This window comes from Parasteatoda tepidariorum, chromosome 10, assembly GCF_982258835.1.
Source record: "Parasteatoda tepidariorum strain Cologne lab strain chromosome 10, Ptep-v5.0, whole genome shotgun sequence".
Taxonomy (NCBI): Eukaryota; Metazoa; Arthropoda; class Arachnida; order Araneae; family Theridiidae; genus Parasteatoda; species Parasteatoda tepidariorum.
In genome coordinates, this window is record NC_141764.1 from 64206000 (window position 1) to 64224694 (window position 18695).

Here is an 18695-nt window from a genome sequence, read left to right on the forward strand (position 1 = left end):
GGCCACTCTTTTTATTCTTTTCAAAACCATAACACTTGCTACTTTGCTCATTTAGAGATATTCCGTGCATAGAAGACCACCATTGTCACGATACATTACATTTTGTTGTGTTGTATTTTAATGTTATATATAAAAAAAAGAGAGAGACATGTGAAGGTTAACACATTACGCTTAATTATTACAAATCAATATTGCAACTTTAATTTCAGAAACAACAAATGAAGAGCATGGCATATATGAGTGTTTTATATTTTAATTCCTGTAATTATAAATTTAAATTAAATTAATTATGTAATTTTAAGAGGACGACGAACGTTCAGATAGAGAAAAATTCATTATTTGGTTCTTGTGATATTAAAAAAGTTCACATTATGCTAAGTAATATGCAACCAATTGTATTTAAATCTGAGTTTTCCTTAGCGAATTTTTAAAAAATTTTAATTCGTGGACATTTATATATATTTTAACTTGAATGACCGAAATCGGTGGTTGGTGACTTCCACCGGTGAATGTTGACAATCACATAATTGCTTTGATAAATGTCCGAAATAGACTAGGTCTAGTTAAGTGCCACTTCCAGACATATATTTACCCGGTATGCCCTACATCAATGTTTTTTTAAGGTCAAGTGTCACTGCCCAGTATGCATTTAACAGGTGCTCCGAGCACTGATGTTTCTCCTAATCTATCGTCAGCAGATATTAAAATATTAAATAATTATAATTATATCAACGAATAAATTGCTATCAAATCGGATATAATAAATATTTCGGACATTCATGGTAACATATATACCGAAGAGCCATTACATTATGACCACCCTCCATCTATAACAATGGGCTCGCCCAGGTTTTCATGGTTTCTCGCCCAGGAACAATGTTTTCATGAGGCACATTAGGACCCATAATCCTCATAGAACAATCCCTGACGTCTGTAAGCTACTTGAACATAGTTGCAGACCAGGTTCACCCATTCATGGCAACAGTTTTTCCTGCTGGGGATGGTGTTCATCAACAGGATAATGCATCATGTCATAAGGGTCGAATCGTCATGGATTGGTTCGAGGAACATTCCAGTGACTTTCAAGTCATGTCTTGGCCCCCAAATTCACCTGACCTTAATCCAATAGAGCATATGTGGTCCTACTTGGAAAACCAAATTCGTGCTGCCACGCTACCCCTCGCAATGTGAGGGAATTGCAGCAATTGGTACCAAATACCTCAGACTACCTATCAGCACATTGTGGAATCGATGCCACGGCGGGTGCTAGCAGTTTTGAGGGCTAAAGGTGGTCCTACATGTTATTAGCAGGGTGGTCATAATTTAATGGCTCTTCGGTATATATATAGAGAGAGAGAGATAAATCCGGTTATTATTAATAATAACCGGAGAAAATTATAACAGCTTCTTTTGGTATAAGTGAGAAATAAAATGGGAAGATTTCCATATCGTGATCGGTGGCAGAACAAAAAAGTCTTATCAACTTCCGGTCATCTGCCCATTAAAAAAAAACGTCACAGAAAGGGACCAACTCGAAGCAGACCCCGGGCAAACATCGACATGTTTTGTTTTTTTTTGTTTTTTTGTCCTTGAAAAAAAAATTTCAGTTTCAAATCAGTTTGGTGCCTGGGAAATTGTAGTTGGCGTGGCAGAGCGCAAATATCCCCAATAAAAACGCGAAAGAATGACATTGACCAAACTTCATTTTTTATTATTAATAATAATTGGTCAATGTGATAAATTTGCTTAAATTATTCCCTTTAACCGGCTTATTTGGTTATTATTAATATTGACCAATTAGTATTAATAGTAACCGACTATTCACATTACATTAACATACATATTATTTAAGATATATATTATTCTTTTTGATGTAATGTTAGTATTTTTCTAAGAAGTTATTTCTTGTAAAAATTTTAATCGAACTAATATATAAACTTACATTTTTACTTTTTAAAGAGCTGAATTGGATAAAAATTTAATCAGCACTGGTGCAGTTTAGTTTGTCCTTCAACTTGTAAAAAAATAAACAAATAAAAATAATTCGTAGGTCGAAATCGTAGCTGATGCAGTATCGATATCGAAATTTAGCTACGATATCGACGCGGTCGATATCGTAGCTAGATTTCTGCACAATTTTGAAACTGATCTTCTAACTGCGTTTCATACAGAGACTTCTAATAATTAATTTTTATTTAAATATAAAGATGATTATAATTACGATTTCTTTTTCTCACATCCACTGAGATAAGTCCTAATAATTGAAATTTATGTTAAATATGTAGTGTTAACAATGCAACATAATTTAAAAGCTAAATTCATAGAAATTTACATCATCGTCTCACTTCATATAGTGGCTAAATCAATAACTCTTTTTTTTTTTTTACCTCGAATTAAAGGATTATATTTGTTAATGCGATCACAGTAAATGACCTTTTCAAGGATGGTTGATTTTTTTTATCAGTATTATATATTTAACAGTAAGAAATAAATACAACATTTAGAATCGTTTTAAAATAATCATCGAAATCAATGAAGGGAAATAAATATTATTGATGTAACGAAGAAAAAGAAATCGAGTTTTCGCATGAACTAATTCGATATTTAATCGCATCTGAACAGTGCTACTCAATTTTACGAAACATTTGTAAATATATCTTTTAATAATGAATTATTTTGAGCATTTAAATTTGCTATTTTATCGCAATTAGCAACAAATTTATTAATTAGAATAAATTAAATTGTATATCATTTGGATATATGCAATGAACAGCGACACGATAATGTCTATGATAAGTAGGTTGAATAATTATCGAGTCATAACAATTTAATAATACGACTTTCTGTTTAAAAAAAAAAAAAAAAAAAAAAAAAAAACATTATTTGAAAAATGCTTAGAATATCTTTCGAAAATTTTTTTAATTGAATCTCGGTGGCTCAAGGGATAGAGCGTTCTCCTCTCAATTAGGTGACACAGGTTCGACTCCTAGCTGTGGCTAGTTGATACAAATTCTGCTCCTGGCTCGCACTGACAACAGTGCTGACGTAAAATATCCTCAGTGGTAGACGGATAATGGGTTAGAATCCCCTCGCCGTCAAGCTAACCGTGAGAGGTTTCCGTAATTTTCCTCTCCGTGTAACTCAAATGTGGGTTAGTTCCATCCTTAAATCTTCCACGAAGGCTAGTATTGTTAAAATACTGGATCCAGAAGTATCCTTGTCCTCTTGGTTTGGTTAAAAATTACAAGTATCCTCAGTGGTAGATAGTGGGTAAGAATCCCCTTGGAGACGGGCTAACCGGGGGAGTTTTGTAGTTTACCTCTCCATGTAACGCAAATGCGGCTTAGTTCCAACAAAAAGCCCTCCACGAAGGCTAGTTTGTCCCAATGCTTGATCCAGAACTTCCCTTGTCTGCTGGGTTTGGTTAAAAATTGCAAGACTGTGGATTTGAACACCCATAATTGTAAACTCAGAATATAGTCAGTCAGATAATAAAATAAAAAAATTTAAATTGAAAAACAATAAGGGGAGGGTTTAAAGTTTCCTAGAATGAGCGTAAATCGTTTTGTAACTCTTTATATTTCGTATACACCGAGATCCCGAATCCAAAATTACTTAAAAGATACAGTATCTTAAATATTTTGTTGTTCTTTTCAATTAATTTTTTTTCTCATTCGAATGAGTGCATTACGCTCAGCATTCTATTGAAAAGATAATTTTTTAAACAATATTGCAGGTAACAGCGGATCAAAACTCAGAAAAATTGTGTCATTGTAGAATTATAATATTAATACATTGATATGGAGCAAATTTAATGCAATATCAACATAGTGCTTGCAGCAAATATAATTGATTAATCAAGCTCAACATATTCCAAAGTTTCTGAGTGTATAGAAAATTTGTAGAAACGTTTAATAGGCTTATGACAACTGCAAAATATTTTAGCCTATAGTGACACCATAATTGGTTGTTGTTGTTATCGTGGACCATTAAGGCAAGGGGGTGCGATTGTTCTTGTTTTCCAGTGGCGCCATCTATGGAAAAAAATTCGAATTCTGCCACACCCATACGTCACACAGGGTAAATCCATTCATTCATCCACAGATCGTTATTTTGACCAGAACCTGAGAAGGATCAATCTCCAATCCAGTGCCCTCAGTGTAATTTGTTATGTGAACATGGAGGACTTAGTGATCCGACAGCTTTAACGTGCGCCAGTTACCATTTACTACACGGGGAGTCTTCGTCCTGATGGATTCGAACTCCCGTTCTCACGAACGAGAGTCCAGCGCTCTGCCAACCAGGCTATCCCGGCCCGTTAGATTTCCAAAGTAGTTTCGTGACAAAGAAATGGGTATCTGTGACAGTGTGACGTGGATAATGTTGCTCGCCTCCGTGACTTTGGTCACAAGGTGCTCGCCACGCAACGCAAAATGAACAACGCCGGCACCTTCCATAGCGAAGAACGATAAGTTCAGTGCCTGCTATTAAAGGTAGGTAGTTACTTTATTAACGTCACATTAGAGTTTCAGAATGGGCTATTGGCGACTGTCTGGGAAACATCCCGGAGGATGATCCGAAGACATGCCATCACAATTTTGATCCTCTGCGGAAGGGATGGCACCCCCGCTTTGGTAGCCCGACGACCTGCGCGAAGTCGAGCACTTTACAGTAGAACAGTTTAACGAGGACCGATACCAAGCACCCTCGGTTCCTACCCAGGCTGATCAAAGTGGTCACCCGCCATCACACTGAACGCAGCCAGTGATGCTTGACTTTGGTGTTCTACTAGGAACTGCGTCTTTACAATCAGTCCACTGCGGGACTCCTGCCGTTAAAAAAAAAAATATATATATATAGTAAATTCTTATGGATAGCGAGTCACTAAATCAACTGTTACTATATATGATTCTTGATATAGAAAATAAATAAAAGAAGAAAAAACATTAAGATGTGAAGCGTATCGATGATGTAGTGAATGAGTGAGTGAAGCAGTTTGTAAAAAAAAAAAAAAAAAAAAAAAAAAAAAAAACGTGGACCTAATAATTTGCAGACCAGCAATCATCAGTCGCATTTTTTAACCCTTCAACGCAGAATTTATATTTAACATATTTTTCATACTTTTTTCGTTATTTTGCATTATTTACGTTAGAATAAGTGAAAAATATTATATTTAGCATTTTAATACTTTAGGGTTATGAAATACAGCATGAAATACCGGTCTCTTTTTCTGCATTAAATGTAAAATCTGTCAAACACGGTTCACTTCCAAACAATATTTTTTTGAAATTTGCACTTAATTGGAGTTATTTTAGATCTAAGAGAAAAAGTTTCTCATTGAAATTTTTTTAACTTCAATTATTAACAAACTTTGGAAATAAATGAAAAAAAATTTCTTAACTACTTTTTTAGATATTATATTTTAGTACAGTATTTTAGTAACTATTAGACATATGAATACTAACTCCTTCGTTTACGACATCAGTTCCTCAACAGCTCTCCATAGCGCGTGGAAATGCATTTTATCCTGATTTTCCTCTCTCGACCACTATGGTTCTCCTTGCTCTGTTTTTCGTCTATTTTTCTTTCTCGGTTTCTGTGGTTTTTCTTGTTTTGTTTCTCATCTTTATTTTTACATTGATTCGTTGACAACTTATCGTTTTAAATTTCAAATCCCTTTTGTTTCTTCTCATTCACGTCTGGCAAAGTCTTGGAAATGGGTGTCTGTTTTCTTAGCGCTTGAAACATGACTGTTATTTCCAATTTGTATATTTTCGAAGCTTTTAATCTAGTAATAATTACTAGACTGTTTTTTATGATTAAAAAATACCAAAGTATATTTTTGCATGTAATTAGAGCGGCAGAAAAAAAAATACATAAAAGGGACACCGGTAAGTTATTTTATTAAAATCAATGAAACATTTCTCTTACCTTCCCAATCCCAGAATTCCTCGAGATCCCCGTTGTAAGCATAATAATCTAAGTTTTTCTACCGGGTCTTCTGCCACCATAAGTTTCTTAGAAGCTTTTTCTTTCATCAGCTGTTCATTTCTAGTTTGTGCCGACACAGGACGAGGCATCTTGTACAGCTTGAAGTTCCTCCTAATCTGAAAATATTCAATTGATTTCAATCAGCAAGAAACATGACCAGTTAGAAATTGTTCGAAGAAATGCCGAATCACTTATCCAGTAATTACTCTTTTCAATAACGCTTTCTAAAGAAAGTGAAATAAAAAACAGCAATTACTAATTGTTTTTTTTTTCCTCTAGTGATTAGTGATCAAGAGCGAGAAAAGAATTCAAGCGTAAAAATTTACCTGTTTCTCTACGTGGAATAATCCGTGAACACTTTGTAATAAATAAATAAATAAATAAAAAGAAAGCGAAATTGGACATTTTAAAAGAATTTTCAATTTTGAAATTATATTGATAATCTTATTTTAGTCTCATATGGTGATATTTTTTCTCTAGTAATTTTGTGTTTAAAATATTTTGGGGATTAAGATTGGTTTATAATTAGAGATTCATTTAGCTTATTAACTAGAGTTACTTTGATTTTTAAGGCCATTTTCTTTTCGTGGGAAGGAGAGTGGGTATTTCAAAATTTTTGGTATTTAGATTGATTTATAATAAGAGATTCATTTAGCTTATTAACTCGAATTAATTTTATTTTTAAGGAAGTTTTCTCTTCAGTCAACTTAGTAATGTATTGGCATAAAATTAAATTCTAATAAATATTAAAATTCGTTCAAAACTGAAAAATATCAAACTGACAATTTACAAAAAAAATATTTCCTCTCTATCAAAAAAATATAGATTTATTTAATCGAAATAATTTTTTTTCGATTTAATAAATCTATTTATCGAAAGAAAGATTTATCGAGAAAAAAAAGGCACGGAAAAAGTAATGTTTTTTTTTATTACATCACGTGACTCAAAAATTTATTTTAAATTAAATTAATTGTAATGTACATGAACGAATCTAATAAATAAACAAATATTTTACCAAGCAATGTAAATATAAATTGAATATTTTAATTAGAGTAATTTTATGAAGCCAAAAATGATTTAAAGCAAAACAAACGTATTATAAGCTCAAAATAAGATTCAACGTTCAGTTGCACAGTTCCGTATATTTTTAACTTTAGGACATATATATTTAGAGAATTCTAAGGCATTTTATAAATGTCAAATCTGAAATGGTATTTTAAGCTACAAAAAATTTGAAGCAAAGTTAAAAACCAGTAAACAAACCAGTCTCTTTCTTTCTCGTTTTTTGCGCTTTTGATTGACACATCATGTCTAACTCGAGTTTATAAAACAAAAAGGCTCGTGAGGGAAAAATAAATTATGACAACGAATAAATAGTCAATATTTAAAACAAAAAACCTGAAAAAGAAAACTAAAAAGTACTTAAATTTGAAATAACTTTCGAGCTAATAGAAAAAACTCTTGTTAAAATTATAATACAAAATTGTCCTATCAGCTCGTCATATTTCAAGACAGTAGTTAGGTTTTAGTCTTGAGTAGACAGACCAAGAGGATTTTTTTTTCTTTATTCCAAGTTTAAGAGTTAATAATTCCCAAACTAATAACAGGTGTAATTTTTTTTTATTCCATTAAACTTCGTGTATACTTTCTGCTTCCTTCGTTATTTCAGTTTTCTAAATCCTATAGTTTTTGCGTAGCAAAACAAAATGTAAAGTTAAGTTGAACAAACAAATCATCGTGGGTGAGCCCTTACAATTCTTTTACCCAAAGAACTAGTATATGCTCTTACTCAATAAATTGTTTAAGTTAAATTCCACGAATGTTGGATATTATTCTTTTTTTTTCTTTGGCTGTAGCTTGCTAAATTCACTTCAAAAATTATACTTTTATTAGAAATATTAATAATGTGACGCTTATCGTCCCTCAAAATTAAAATCACGAGAAAGGGCTGAAATTAGATTTCTAGAACATCTCAAAGTCTTCGATTAAATAAAACTACCGTGGGAAATCTCCATCAGCAAATAGTAACTTAAATACGGATAGAGTAATTCAAATAAACAATTGGGTTAAAATCTTACAATGTCATCCCCATCATGGGATTAACCCCATCATAGGACTAGCACGAAAACACCAATAACTTTTGAACTCATTAACTAAAACTTGACCTTTCCACAACTTTGAAACTTTTTATCACGAAAAAAATAATGATATAAAAGCAGCCGAAGGAAAGGGTTAGGAGAGCAATCAAAGTGAGTCTACTCTAGGCAGATACCGAAAATAAACCATGCATAAGCTTAGTAAGTCTACTCTAGGCAGATACCGAAAATAAACCATGTATAAGCTTAGTGAGTCTACTCTAGGCAGATACCGAAAATAAACCATGCATAAGCTTAGTAAGTCTACTCTAAGCAGATACCGAAAATAAACCATGTATAAACTTAATAAGTCTCTCTATCCACCTATTCTAAAACAATTTAAGCACTAAGGTTACAATGCTAAAATGGTTTAATTGTAAATAAAATATTATTTGTTTAAATTTAAGATGAGTAAAATTCCTTTATTTAATTTAATTATAATAACTATGTGATACGGCCTAAAAGCTCCACAATAATTTTATGCAAAGAATTCCAAAATAACAAAAAGATGGATGCGTTTTGCATTTAATGAACCCTATAAAAAATATTAGTTTTTATAGAACGAAAATGTCATTTTTTATACAATTTGTTGCTCTTAATCTATCAATTTCATTTATCATATTACTTAATAATCGAATTTATATATTAGCTAAAACAAATTGGATTCATGCCATATATTTTTGGTTCTACTAGACAAATATCATTAATGGATTATGTCATTTTTAACGGAGCTCTTTTTGGAATAGAAGATGACAAAATTTTCTTATATAATAAATAAAAATCAAACAAACAAAGAAAATATAAAAGCAACAAAAAATATAAGTGGAATTGCATAATACCGCTTATAATTTTCTTTTATTTCAAAATTGGGACAATAAAACGTACCCAATTATGATGAAATTATTAAGAAGAATATGCCAGATATCGATTTCTAGTTGCATGAAACGGCGACTGTGAGTCTTGCCAGTTATTTACTACAAGTACAGTATCTGGCACCGGAGAAGCAGACACTAAACAACAATTTCCGCGAAGGGGCAAGCGCTTTCAAATTCGTCGAATCTCAATAGGCTCTCAATAAAAAAAATCAATGAAGGGGTCGTCCTTTACTGACCTAAATATCAAGTTGCATTTTATTGGCATAGCATAGAATTCTCTCTTTAAAAAAAACCCATCAAAATGGATAAAATAAATGCTTTAATTTAACCTAATCAGCGATGACCTTTTAAGGAAAGTGTTATTTTTATATATGAAAAATTGCAAGATTTTTTCAGATAATGTGATTAAAAAATTATTAATTATGCAAGATGGAATAAAATGATTCTAATTTTTTAAAATTAAAATGAAGTGTGAATATACGATGTTCCATGATAATATATATTTTTAGAATTATTTTCTAAAATAAAACTGTATGCACACTAGGAGTCGAGTATTAATATTCGAGTGAGTATAACAACAAAAACGAATATTAAAATCTAACCAATCATGACTGAGGAAAGAGGGACAAAAAGCATCACAACTGATTTGACTGCCGAAAGAAGCAGAAAGGATTTAAAAAGTTATCGATATACCAACAAGTTTATCAAGCTAGTTTTGATGTTTTTTCTCCGACGTAATTGAAAAATTTCGTAACATTTTTTTTTCCTCTTAAATATTAATATTTGCGACTATTTATATCTTTACTTCATTTTAGTTAAAGATTCTAATACTATACATTAAGTACATTACTATATATTAAAAAATTGCGAAGCACTCTGTTTATAGTGACCAGTAGATTAGGCATAAAATATGATTATCGATGCCACTAAAAAAATATAGTTTTATGAAAACGTTTGTAGATAGTTTTTTTTTCTAATTCCGTGCCGCATTTATAGATTATTATTTTTTTTAGAGAAATTGCTAATCGGATTCAAGCTTAAATGACAACTTTTATCAGGAAATGTAATTAAGGGCTGAGCCGAGTTTTTTTTAACTGTGGGTCGCGGAACTTGCAGCAGAAATCACGTTTCTCCTGAAAATAATTCGTACCACTTTTCCATTAATTTTGCCTTTGAATACATAACTATTTTTTTTTCATTTGCCTTTGAATGTATAACTATCTTTTTTAATTGATTTTAAATTATTTACTTTTATAGAAATGCATTTTAAAAGAATTACTATACACAAAATAAACATGTAGTGATCAGATAACTTTAGAAATTATTATTTGGTGACCACATTAACGTTGTTCGTTGAATTTATTTGACAGGGTGAATAAAAATTAATTAAATACTAAAATACGTGCAATAAACTTTCTTTTATATAGAAAGCTATAAGCTAGCCATAGAGCTACCAAATATCACTGATGTTATTTTTAATATATTTAAAAAATTGAATCGTCTGAAATTAAAATTTAAAATAATGGCTAATGCTTAACCAGTCATAAAATTCCATTTAGTTTTTTGCTCATTCCGCTCGAACAGCAAGCACATCGTAGAATGTTCTAATGTTGACAGTGACCTTCCTCGTGCTTCGTACTATCTGTATGCCAAATTTCATTGTTTTCAGTCCGATGGTTTTAGACCGAAATCAAGAGAATGTCGACTTTCACTGGCGAATGTCAATAATCACATAGTCGCTTTGGTGAATGTACGAAATATTTGTTATGTTTGATTTGTTGTTAATTTATTCGTTGATATTATTATATTTATTCGATATTTTAATATTTATTGAGTATAGATTAAGAGAAACATCAGTGTTCGGTGTACCAGTTAATACTGGGCAGTGGCACTTGACCTTAAAAAAACATTGATGTAGGGCATACTGGGCAAATGTATACCGGGCAGTGGCACTTAACTACACCTGGTATATATTTCACACTTTTACCAAACCGACTATGTGATTGTCAACATTCACCGGTTTAAGTTAACAACACCAATTTCGGTGTTTAGAATTTTTGACATATTATTACATATTTTGATATATATATATATATATATATATATATATAATATATATATATATATATATATATATATATATATATATATATATATATATATATATATATATATATATATATATATATATATATATATATATATATATATATATATATATATATATATATACATATATATATATACATATATACATATATATATACATATATATATATATATATATATATATATATATATATATATATATATATATATATAAATATATATATATATATATATATATATATATATATATATATATATATATATATATATATATATATATATATATATATATATATATACACTAACTCTAATGTGTATCTTATCTTAATGTAATTATAAATTTTAGTGTTTCTGAATAACAAAAGTGGTGGCGTCTACTTTACACTAAGTAGTATAGAAGAACATTCTTGGTGTTTCGCTAAGCCATGAACTATTCTTTGGCTCTAGTCATCGCATTAGAGCTGAGATACACTGAACTTTTTTTACAGTGTATAACAACTTATAATCCTAAGAAAGTGTCCTAATGTGGCTTATTTTATGTAAAAAAAACAACAATTTAAAGTTAAAAAATGCAATGTATATTTGAAAAACTTTTTATGAATGGAATATCTCCGAAATCGTTTTCTAATTTCAGTGTTTATTATTATTATCATTATTATTATTATTTCTTCTTTAAGACCAAATCGAAAAAAGGTTTTGCACTATGTTTAGAAGAAAAATTTTTTTATCATCAACGTATAGAAAATATTTCAGTTCTTTCACAATTAAGAATATTTTTTTCTTGAAATCTGAGTACTTAAATTTTTTTTCTATTATTTTTCCAAAATTTTTCTAATTGTTTTTACTTTTTTCGAAGAAAACAAGTTTTCACACAAGATTAATTTACGAGTAAATTCCTCTGCTTACTTCGCGTCATTTAAATTTAATATGAAAAATATCAATAAAAAATTTATGTGCTTGAGCTTTGTTTAGTTAATTTTATGTTATTTGATTCCGTTATATAATACTCTAATGTAAAAGTGTTTAAAACAAATTCAATTTTATTTACATTAGTTTTATTGTGAGTATAGTTTAAAATTTAAACGGTGATTAAAGTTTTTTATTTTTTTTAATTCATATGCAAATTAATTTAATAACTATGTGGAATAATATACAAACAGAAATAATCACTTTCATTTACTAGTAAACAAAGCTTCAAAGATAAATAAAAATAGTTACCTTCTAGGAACGAGAAAGGAACGAAAGTTAATTGCTCTTTTCACGTAAATGATGATTGAATTATTAATATTGCACTCAACTTTATTATCACACTTGTATTGCACGAATTAATATTACACTCAACTTTATTATCACACTGGTATTGCACTAATTAATATTACACTCAACCTTGTACATTTAATATCAAGCACTTTAAACATAAAACCTTATGCATCTGATATGTTATACGGAAAAAAACTTAAAGCATCAAACATCAGAATAAAATATTCAGGTACTGTCCATCATTAGGGTAATATCATGCATCAGTCGTAAAATATTTATGCATGTCCTTGATAATTTTATTTATTTATTCAGTTTGAAAATATTTGTTGCAAACATAGTTTATTTGTAATTTATAAAAAGTATTAAGCAGTTTTAGAATTTGTTCGAAATCGTTTGATAACTGTGTATGTTCTATATTTAAAAGAGAGAATATATTCGATTGCTATGAGTTTTAAAAGTTCGTAAAGTAAGAAAATACACAGTACTTACTTAAACCAACCATTTATATGAAATAAAGCACGCAGCATATATTAATAAAAATAAGTCACAATTTATCGTAATAAAAATTTCTCATAAAATACTTTTATATCTTTTAAATATTATTTTCTAATTTTTATTTAGAACATTTTTTATAAGAAATATATATTTCATAACGAAATAAATAATTATTTACACTTCGCATTAAACCAACACAGTAAATTGTTTTAAATATCCGATTTCTTTCTATGAAGGGAAAAAAAATCAGCGAATAGCCAAAATTACTTACTGATTGTTTATCCGATTTTACACGTAAATCTATCATCTCTATGAATCACCGATTTAACATAAATTCAGCCAAATAATTTGGAACGATTATTATGATTTTACATTATCAATCTACTGTGTAAACTATTTTAAATATCCGATTTCTATGCGGAAAAAAAATATCAGCGTATACCTAGAATTACCTGCTGATTGATAATCCGATTTTACACGTAAAGTTATTATCTTTATGAATCAGCGATTCAACCTAAATTCTGCTGAATAATTTGCAATGATTATCATGTCGACAGAATAAAACTTTCTCGTAAATGAATTTAACTAAGTATTATTTTTCTATTAAATATTTTTCTTTTTTAATGGTACAAAGTATAATCAACTGTGTAATTTGTTTTGAATATCCGATTTCTATCCGGAGAAACGAATCAGCGAATCCCCAGAATTACATGCTGGCTGATAATTCGATTTTACACGTTAAGTAATTAATAATTTAGGTTGAATTACCAATTCAACCTAAATTCAGCCTAATAATTTTCGATGATTTTTATGACTTTACATTATTTGACAAAATGATCATCGTAAAAAATCAGCGTATACCCAGAATTACTTGCTGATTGATAATCCGATTTTACACATAAGGTAACAATATCTATGAATCACCGATTCAACCTAAAAGCAGCCAAATAATTTGCGCTAATTATCATGACTTCACAATATTTGACAAAATAAAACTTTCTCATGAAAGATTTTTATCCCTTTAAAATATTTTTTATAGTACGAAGAATAAATAAAATTTATACTTTGCTCCTCCGATATCTTTTTAATTCCAAGTGATTACACCACAGAAATACTTTTTGACCTTCTAATGAATACAAGGTTTTTAATTCGAAAGTATTCAATCTTATATATGTAGGACTTTGTCCCTAACCTGTTTTGCTGTGTACTTTAGGATTGTCCGTAGATCATTTTAACAAATTAAATAAAATTTTAACAAATTAAATAAAAGTTAATTAAATAAAATGTTATATGTTTTATAATTTTTTTTATATTTATTAATATTTTAATGATGTTTACATTCGAGGGTCTTACAGTTCGAACATTTCTAAACAAACTAAACATACTTTTTTTGTTCAGTTTTGATCTCAAATTAGTTTTATTTAAATTGTCTTAAGATAGTACGGTATTCAGAAGTATCACATTTTTAAGAATTTACTAAAACTAGTTTTTCAAAGTTAAAAATTAATTTAAATTAAACACCAGAAAATGATACAAATGTTTGAAATGAAGCCATTTGCATACGTATTAAAAATCTCGAAAATTTTATATCATAAAAACGAAAGACAACCTTTTGTCCTATAAAGACTACAGAGCTGATCACTCTACATTTAGTATTATCTTTTCTGGGAACGTAAAACAAAGTATGCGTTGAGTAATTGATATTACTCTTTGTTTAATAGAAATTATCACAATTTTAGACTTAAAAGCTTGCAATTTGTTCCAAAAATCTGAAATAAATAGAAATATAAAATTACAATTGTATTTTATATTTCTTATATTTATTAAAAAGTGTAACCTTTCGAAGAATTTATTTCTAAATAGCTTAAAATAAATTTCAAATAAAGATACGAAGCACTTGCTCAAGAATTAAAACTTTTAAATATTTTTTAGAAAATCACAAAACTTATTTTCATTGGTGTGAAATTTAATCTTTTCAATTATTACTGAGCTAATCTCCCTATATCCTCTTTAATCTTTTGTCGGTATACAAGATATAATATCTGGTAAATCGGTAAAAATACTTTCCTTATTGGTGAAAAGGAACGCAACTTGAGGAGATTTGCTGTGATAAAGTTACTAAGTATATCTATAAAATATCACTAATAGATCCAAGAACTCGAACTATAAATATTCCTTAGAAAATTAAAAGATAAGGAGTTAACATCTTTAAATTTAACCCTTTCTTTTCATAATTGCAGAGTTGATATACAGTATACTCCTTTGTTGCAAAGCAAGGATTTTATTCTTTTCTCTTCAAATACATCAGATCTAATCCCATTGTATCCTGTCTAGAATAATCTTTTGTTGAAACGCAAAATGAAGTAAGAATAAATTATTGAAATGATGTTACGTAATTATGAAATAGAGCGCAATGTTAGCCAGAAAACCTTGATATAATTAAATGTATATAAAGTAATGCTAACATATTCAAAAATTTAAACCACCAAATATTTTATTTAATGAAATTGAAAATTTTAGTACTTTATCTTTAAATTTAACCCTTATTCTTCAAAGATCACAGAACAAATCTCTTTGTTCTCGGTATAATTCTTTATTAGAAAACGAGATAAAGTATATGATAAAACATTAAAAATTACTTACCCTATTAATAGGAAAGAACGCAATTTGATAAACAAAACCATGTCAGAGTTAGTGAGTGCATCAATACCAAAAGCAATAAAAGGCTCAAGAATTTAAACTCTCAAAGTTTATTTCTATGAAATCAAAAATTCGTTTACTTGATCTTTAAATTTAACTCTAGTTCTCTCAAAGATTACAGAACTAATCTTTCTATATCCGGTATAATATTCTTCTTCTTTATGAGCACTACAACCCTTTACAGGCTTTGGCTGCCACAAACACAAGCAATATCCAACGTTTACTATCCTTGGAAAACTCTTCTTCCATTTCTTATTTTCAAGTAAGAAATGGAAGTAGGAATGTAATGAATGTAGTAAGAAATGGAAGTTTCAGTAGTTCTTTACTAGTGTTGTTTAACCATCTAGTTGGAGGTCTTCCTTTGGCCCAAGACCCCATAAGTGGCCATTATAACTAAATTACTTTCTGGGCTCCGGATGGTTTGTGTGATCTGTGGTTTCCTATAAAATCCTTTGTTAAAAAGAAAATTTTGTGTAAATGTGTCACTGAAACTTTTGACCCTCTGTGTCCTATCTAGAATAATCTTTTGTTAGAACGCAAGATAAATTAAGGATAATTATTCAAATTACGCTTCTTACTTTCTGTATCCGGTATCCTATGTTCAAAAGTAAGATAATGTACATGATGAAACATTACTTTCCGTTCCTTATTAATAAAAAAAACGTAATTTGATGCAGAAAAACCGTGATAGAGTTTGCAAATATGTCGTTGAAATGACACTAATAAACTCAAAAATATTTTTTTTTATATAATCGACAAATACCTTCATTTATCTTTAAATGTAACAATTTATCTTCAAAAATAACAAAGTTGATCCCTCTGTATCCGATACAATCCTTTGTTGGAGAGCAAGATAAAGTATCCGATGAATCATTAAAGTTATGTTACTCATTTATGGGCGGAGACATCAATTAAAAGCTAATAAGTATGTTTATAAACTGACACTAATAGACTATAAAATTTGAAAGTCGAAATATTTTTCATAAAATTGAAAAATTCGTTTACCTTATCATTAAATTTAACCCTTTCTCTTCGAAGAGTACAGGGATGATTTCTCTGCATCCAATACAATCCTTTGTTGGAAAGGAAGATAAAGTATTCGATGAATCATTAATATTATATTATTTATAGAAGAGAACTCAATGTAATTGGAAAAATTTTATAGTTAGCAAGTATATCTATAAAATGACACTAATAGACTATAAAATTTGAATTCTCAAATATAACATTTTTCATAAAATCGAAACATTCGTATACCTTATCTTTAAATTTAACCCTTTCTTTTCAAAAATTACAGGAAAGATTCCTCTGTATCCGATATAATCCTTTGTTGGAAAGGAAGATAAAGTATTCGATGAATCATTTAAGTTATATTATTTATGGATGAGAACTCAATGTAGTTGGAAAACCGTTATATTCAGTAAGTATATCTATAAAATGACACTAATAGACTATGAAATTTGAATTCTCAAATATAATATTTTTTATAAAATCGAAACATCCTTATCTTTAAATTTAACCCTTTCTTTTCAAGAATTACAGGGATGATTCCTCTGTATCCGATATAATCCTTTGTTGGAAAGGAAGATAAAGTATTCGATGATTCATTAATATTATATTATTTATGGAAGAGAACTCAATGTAATTGGAAAAATCATGTAACAGCTAATAAGTATATCTATAAAATGACACTAATAGAATATAAAATTTGAATTCTCGAATATTTTTAATAAAATCGAAAAATTCATTTGCTTTATCTTTAAATTCAACCTTTTTCGATTCAATTATGACAGGGATGATTTCTCTGTATCCGTTATAATCCTTTGTTGGAAAGGAAGATAAAGTATTTGATGAATCATTAAAATTATATTATTTATAGAAGAGAACTCAATGTAATTGGAATACCGTTATAGTCAGTAATTATATCTATAAAATGACACTAATAGAATATAAAATTTGAATTCCCGAATATTTTTCACAAAATCGAAAAATTCCTTTGCTTTATCTTTAAATTCAGCCTTTTTCGATTCAATTATTACAGGGATGATTCCTCTGTATCCGATATAATTCTTTGTTGGAATGGAAGATAAAGTATTTGATGAATCATTAAAATTATGTTATTTATAGAAGAGAAGTTGATGTAAATGGAAAAATCATCTTAGAGTTTGAAAGTATATCTATAAAATGACACTAATAGACTCTAAAATTGTAATTTTTGAATATTTTTATGAAATTAAAAAAAGATTTCTCTTTATCTTTAAATTTAACCCTTTCTCTTCACATATTGCAGAACTGCTGATCTCTTTGCTTCCAGCATAATCCTTTGTAGGAAAGCGAGATAAAGTATTCGATGAATCATCAAAATGATGTTACAAAGAGAATGCAATATGAGCGGGAAAACCATGATAGAGTTATTATCTGTATATATATCTATATAATGACACTAATGGACTCACCTGTTGAGCCAGAATACCGTTTCACTCTTAAAAAAGCTGTATAAGATAATAATAAAGGTTGATCTTCCAAGAAGTCCACTGGGAACGATGTAACTAACCTCTTTCCCACCAGAGGGACATAGTATCATTCATCTACAAATCGTCTGCTAACTTTTGAGTCAACGCTCTCTCGTCCATCTCCATGGAAACGGATATCAACATTATTTCCGCAATTATGTTGCACGTGAAATGAATCTGGTGTAAATTTTTCATTGATTATAGATTCGATATCGTTTTTATTTCTTTTTTACTTATTCAATATGAAGAATTTAATAAAATGCTGATGCACTACAAGGAGTAGGAAAATCGTCTGAAGAAAAAATTGAAATCGATTTTCAAGAGGAGATATCTCTTACCCTTTTTTATACATATAATTTTGTTAAGATGGGAATATAAATTGGCAACTCTCCTAATGCGGGTAGAAGTATAAAGTAGTTTTACGCAATATTAGGATTACAGTCTTTGTCGCAATTGTATTATCTGAAGTTGGAGAACTTTTTGTGGAAAAGATATCTATTCATTAAATTAAAAGCAGTTCCTTTTAGGTGTTAATAGAAGTGATACAATTTCCATTGGATAACTTAAAAAAAATTTATTACAGAATTTTCAGATTTTAAAAAGCATAATGAACTCTA

At 29.2% G+C, this 18695-nt stretch overlaps 1 protein-coding gene across 3 annotated transcripts in view; it reads right to left on the bottom strand.

Moving 5' to 3' along the window:
- The window catches only part of LOC107455010 (calcyphosin-like protein), a 43479-nt gene extending 25299 nt beyond the window's left edge, over nucleotides 1–18180 (bottom strand). Inside the window, exons 1-2 of one of the 3 annotated variants that reach the window (XM_087154102.1) lie at nucleotides 18022–18180; nucleotides 5932–6107 (exon numbers count right to left, since the gene is read on the bottom strand). In XM_087154102.1, the coding sequence (XP_087010228.1) occupies nucleotides 5932–6080 (149 nt within the window). In that variant the 5' untranslated portion in view covers nucleotides 6081–6107; nucleotides 18022–18180. Of the gene's footprint in view, nucleotides 1–5931; nucleotides 6108–9011; nucleotides 9033–12328; nucleotides 12604–18021 lie in introns of those variants that run through there. The other 2 variants (XM_087154103.1, XM_087154104.1) reach the window with 2 other exon arrangements.
- Between the last annotated feature and the right edge of the window lie 515 nt (nucleotides 18181–18695).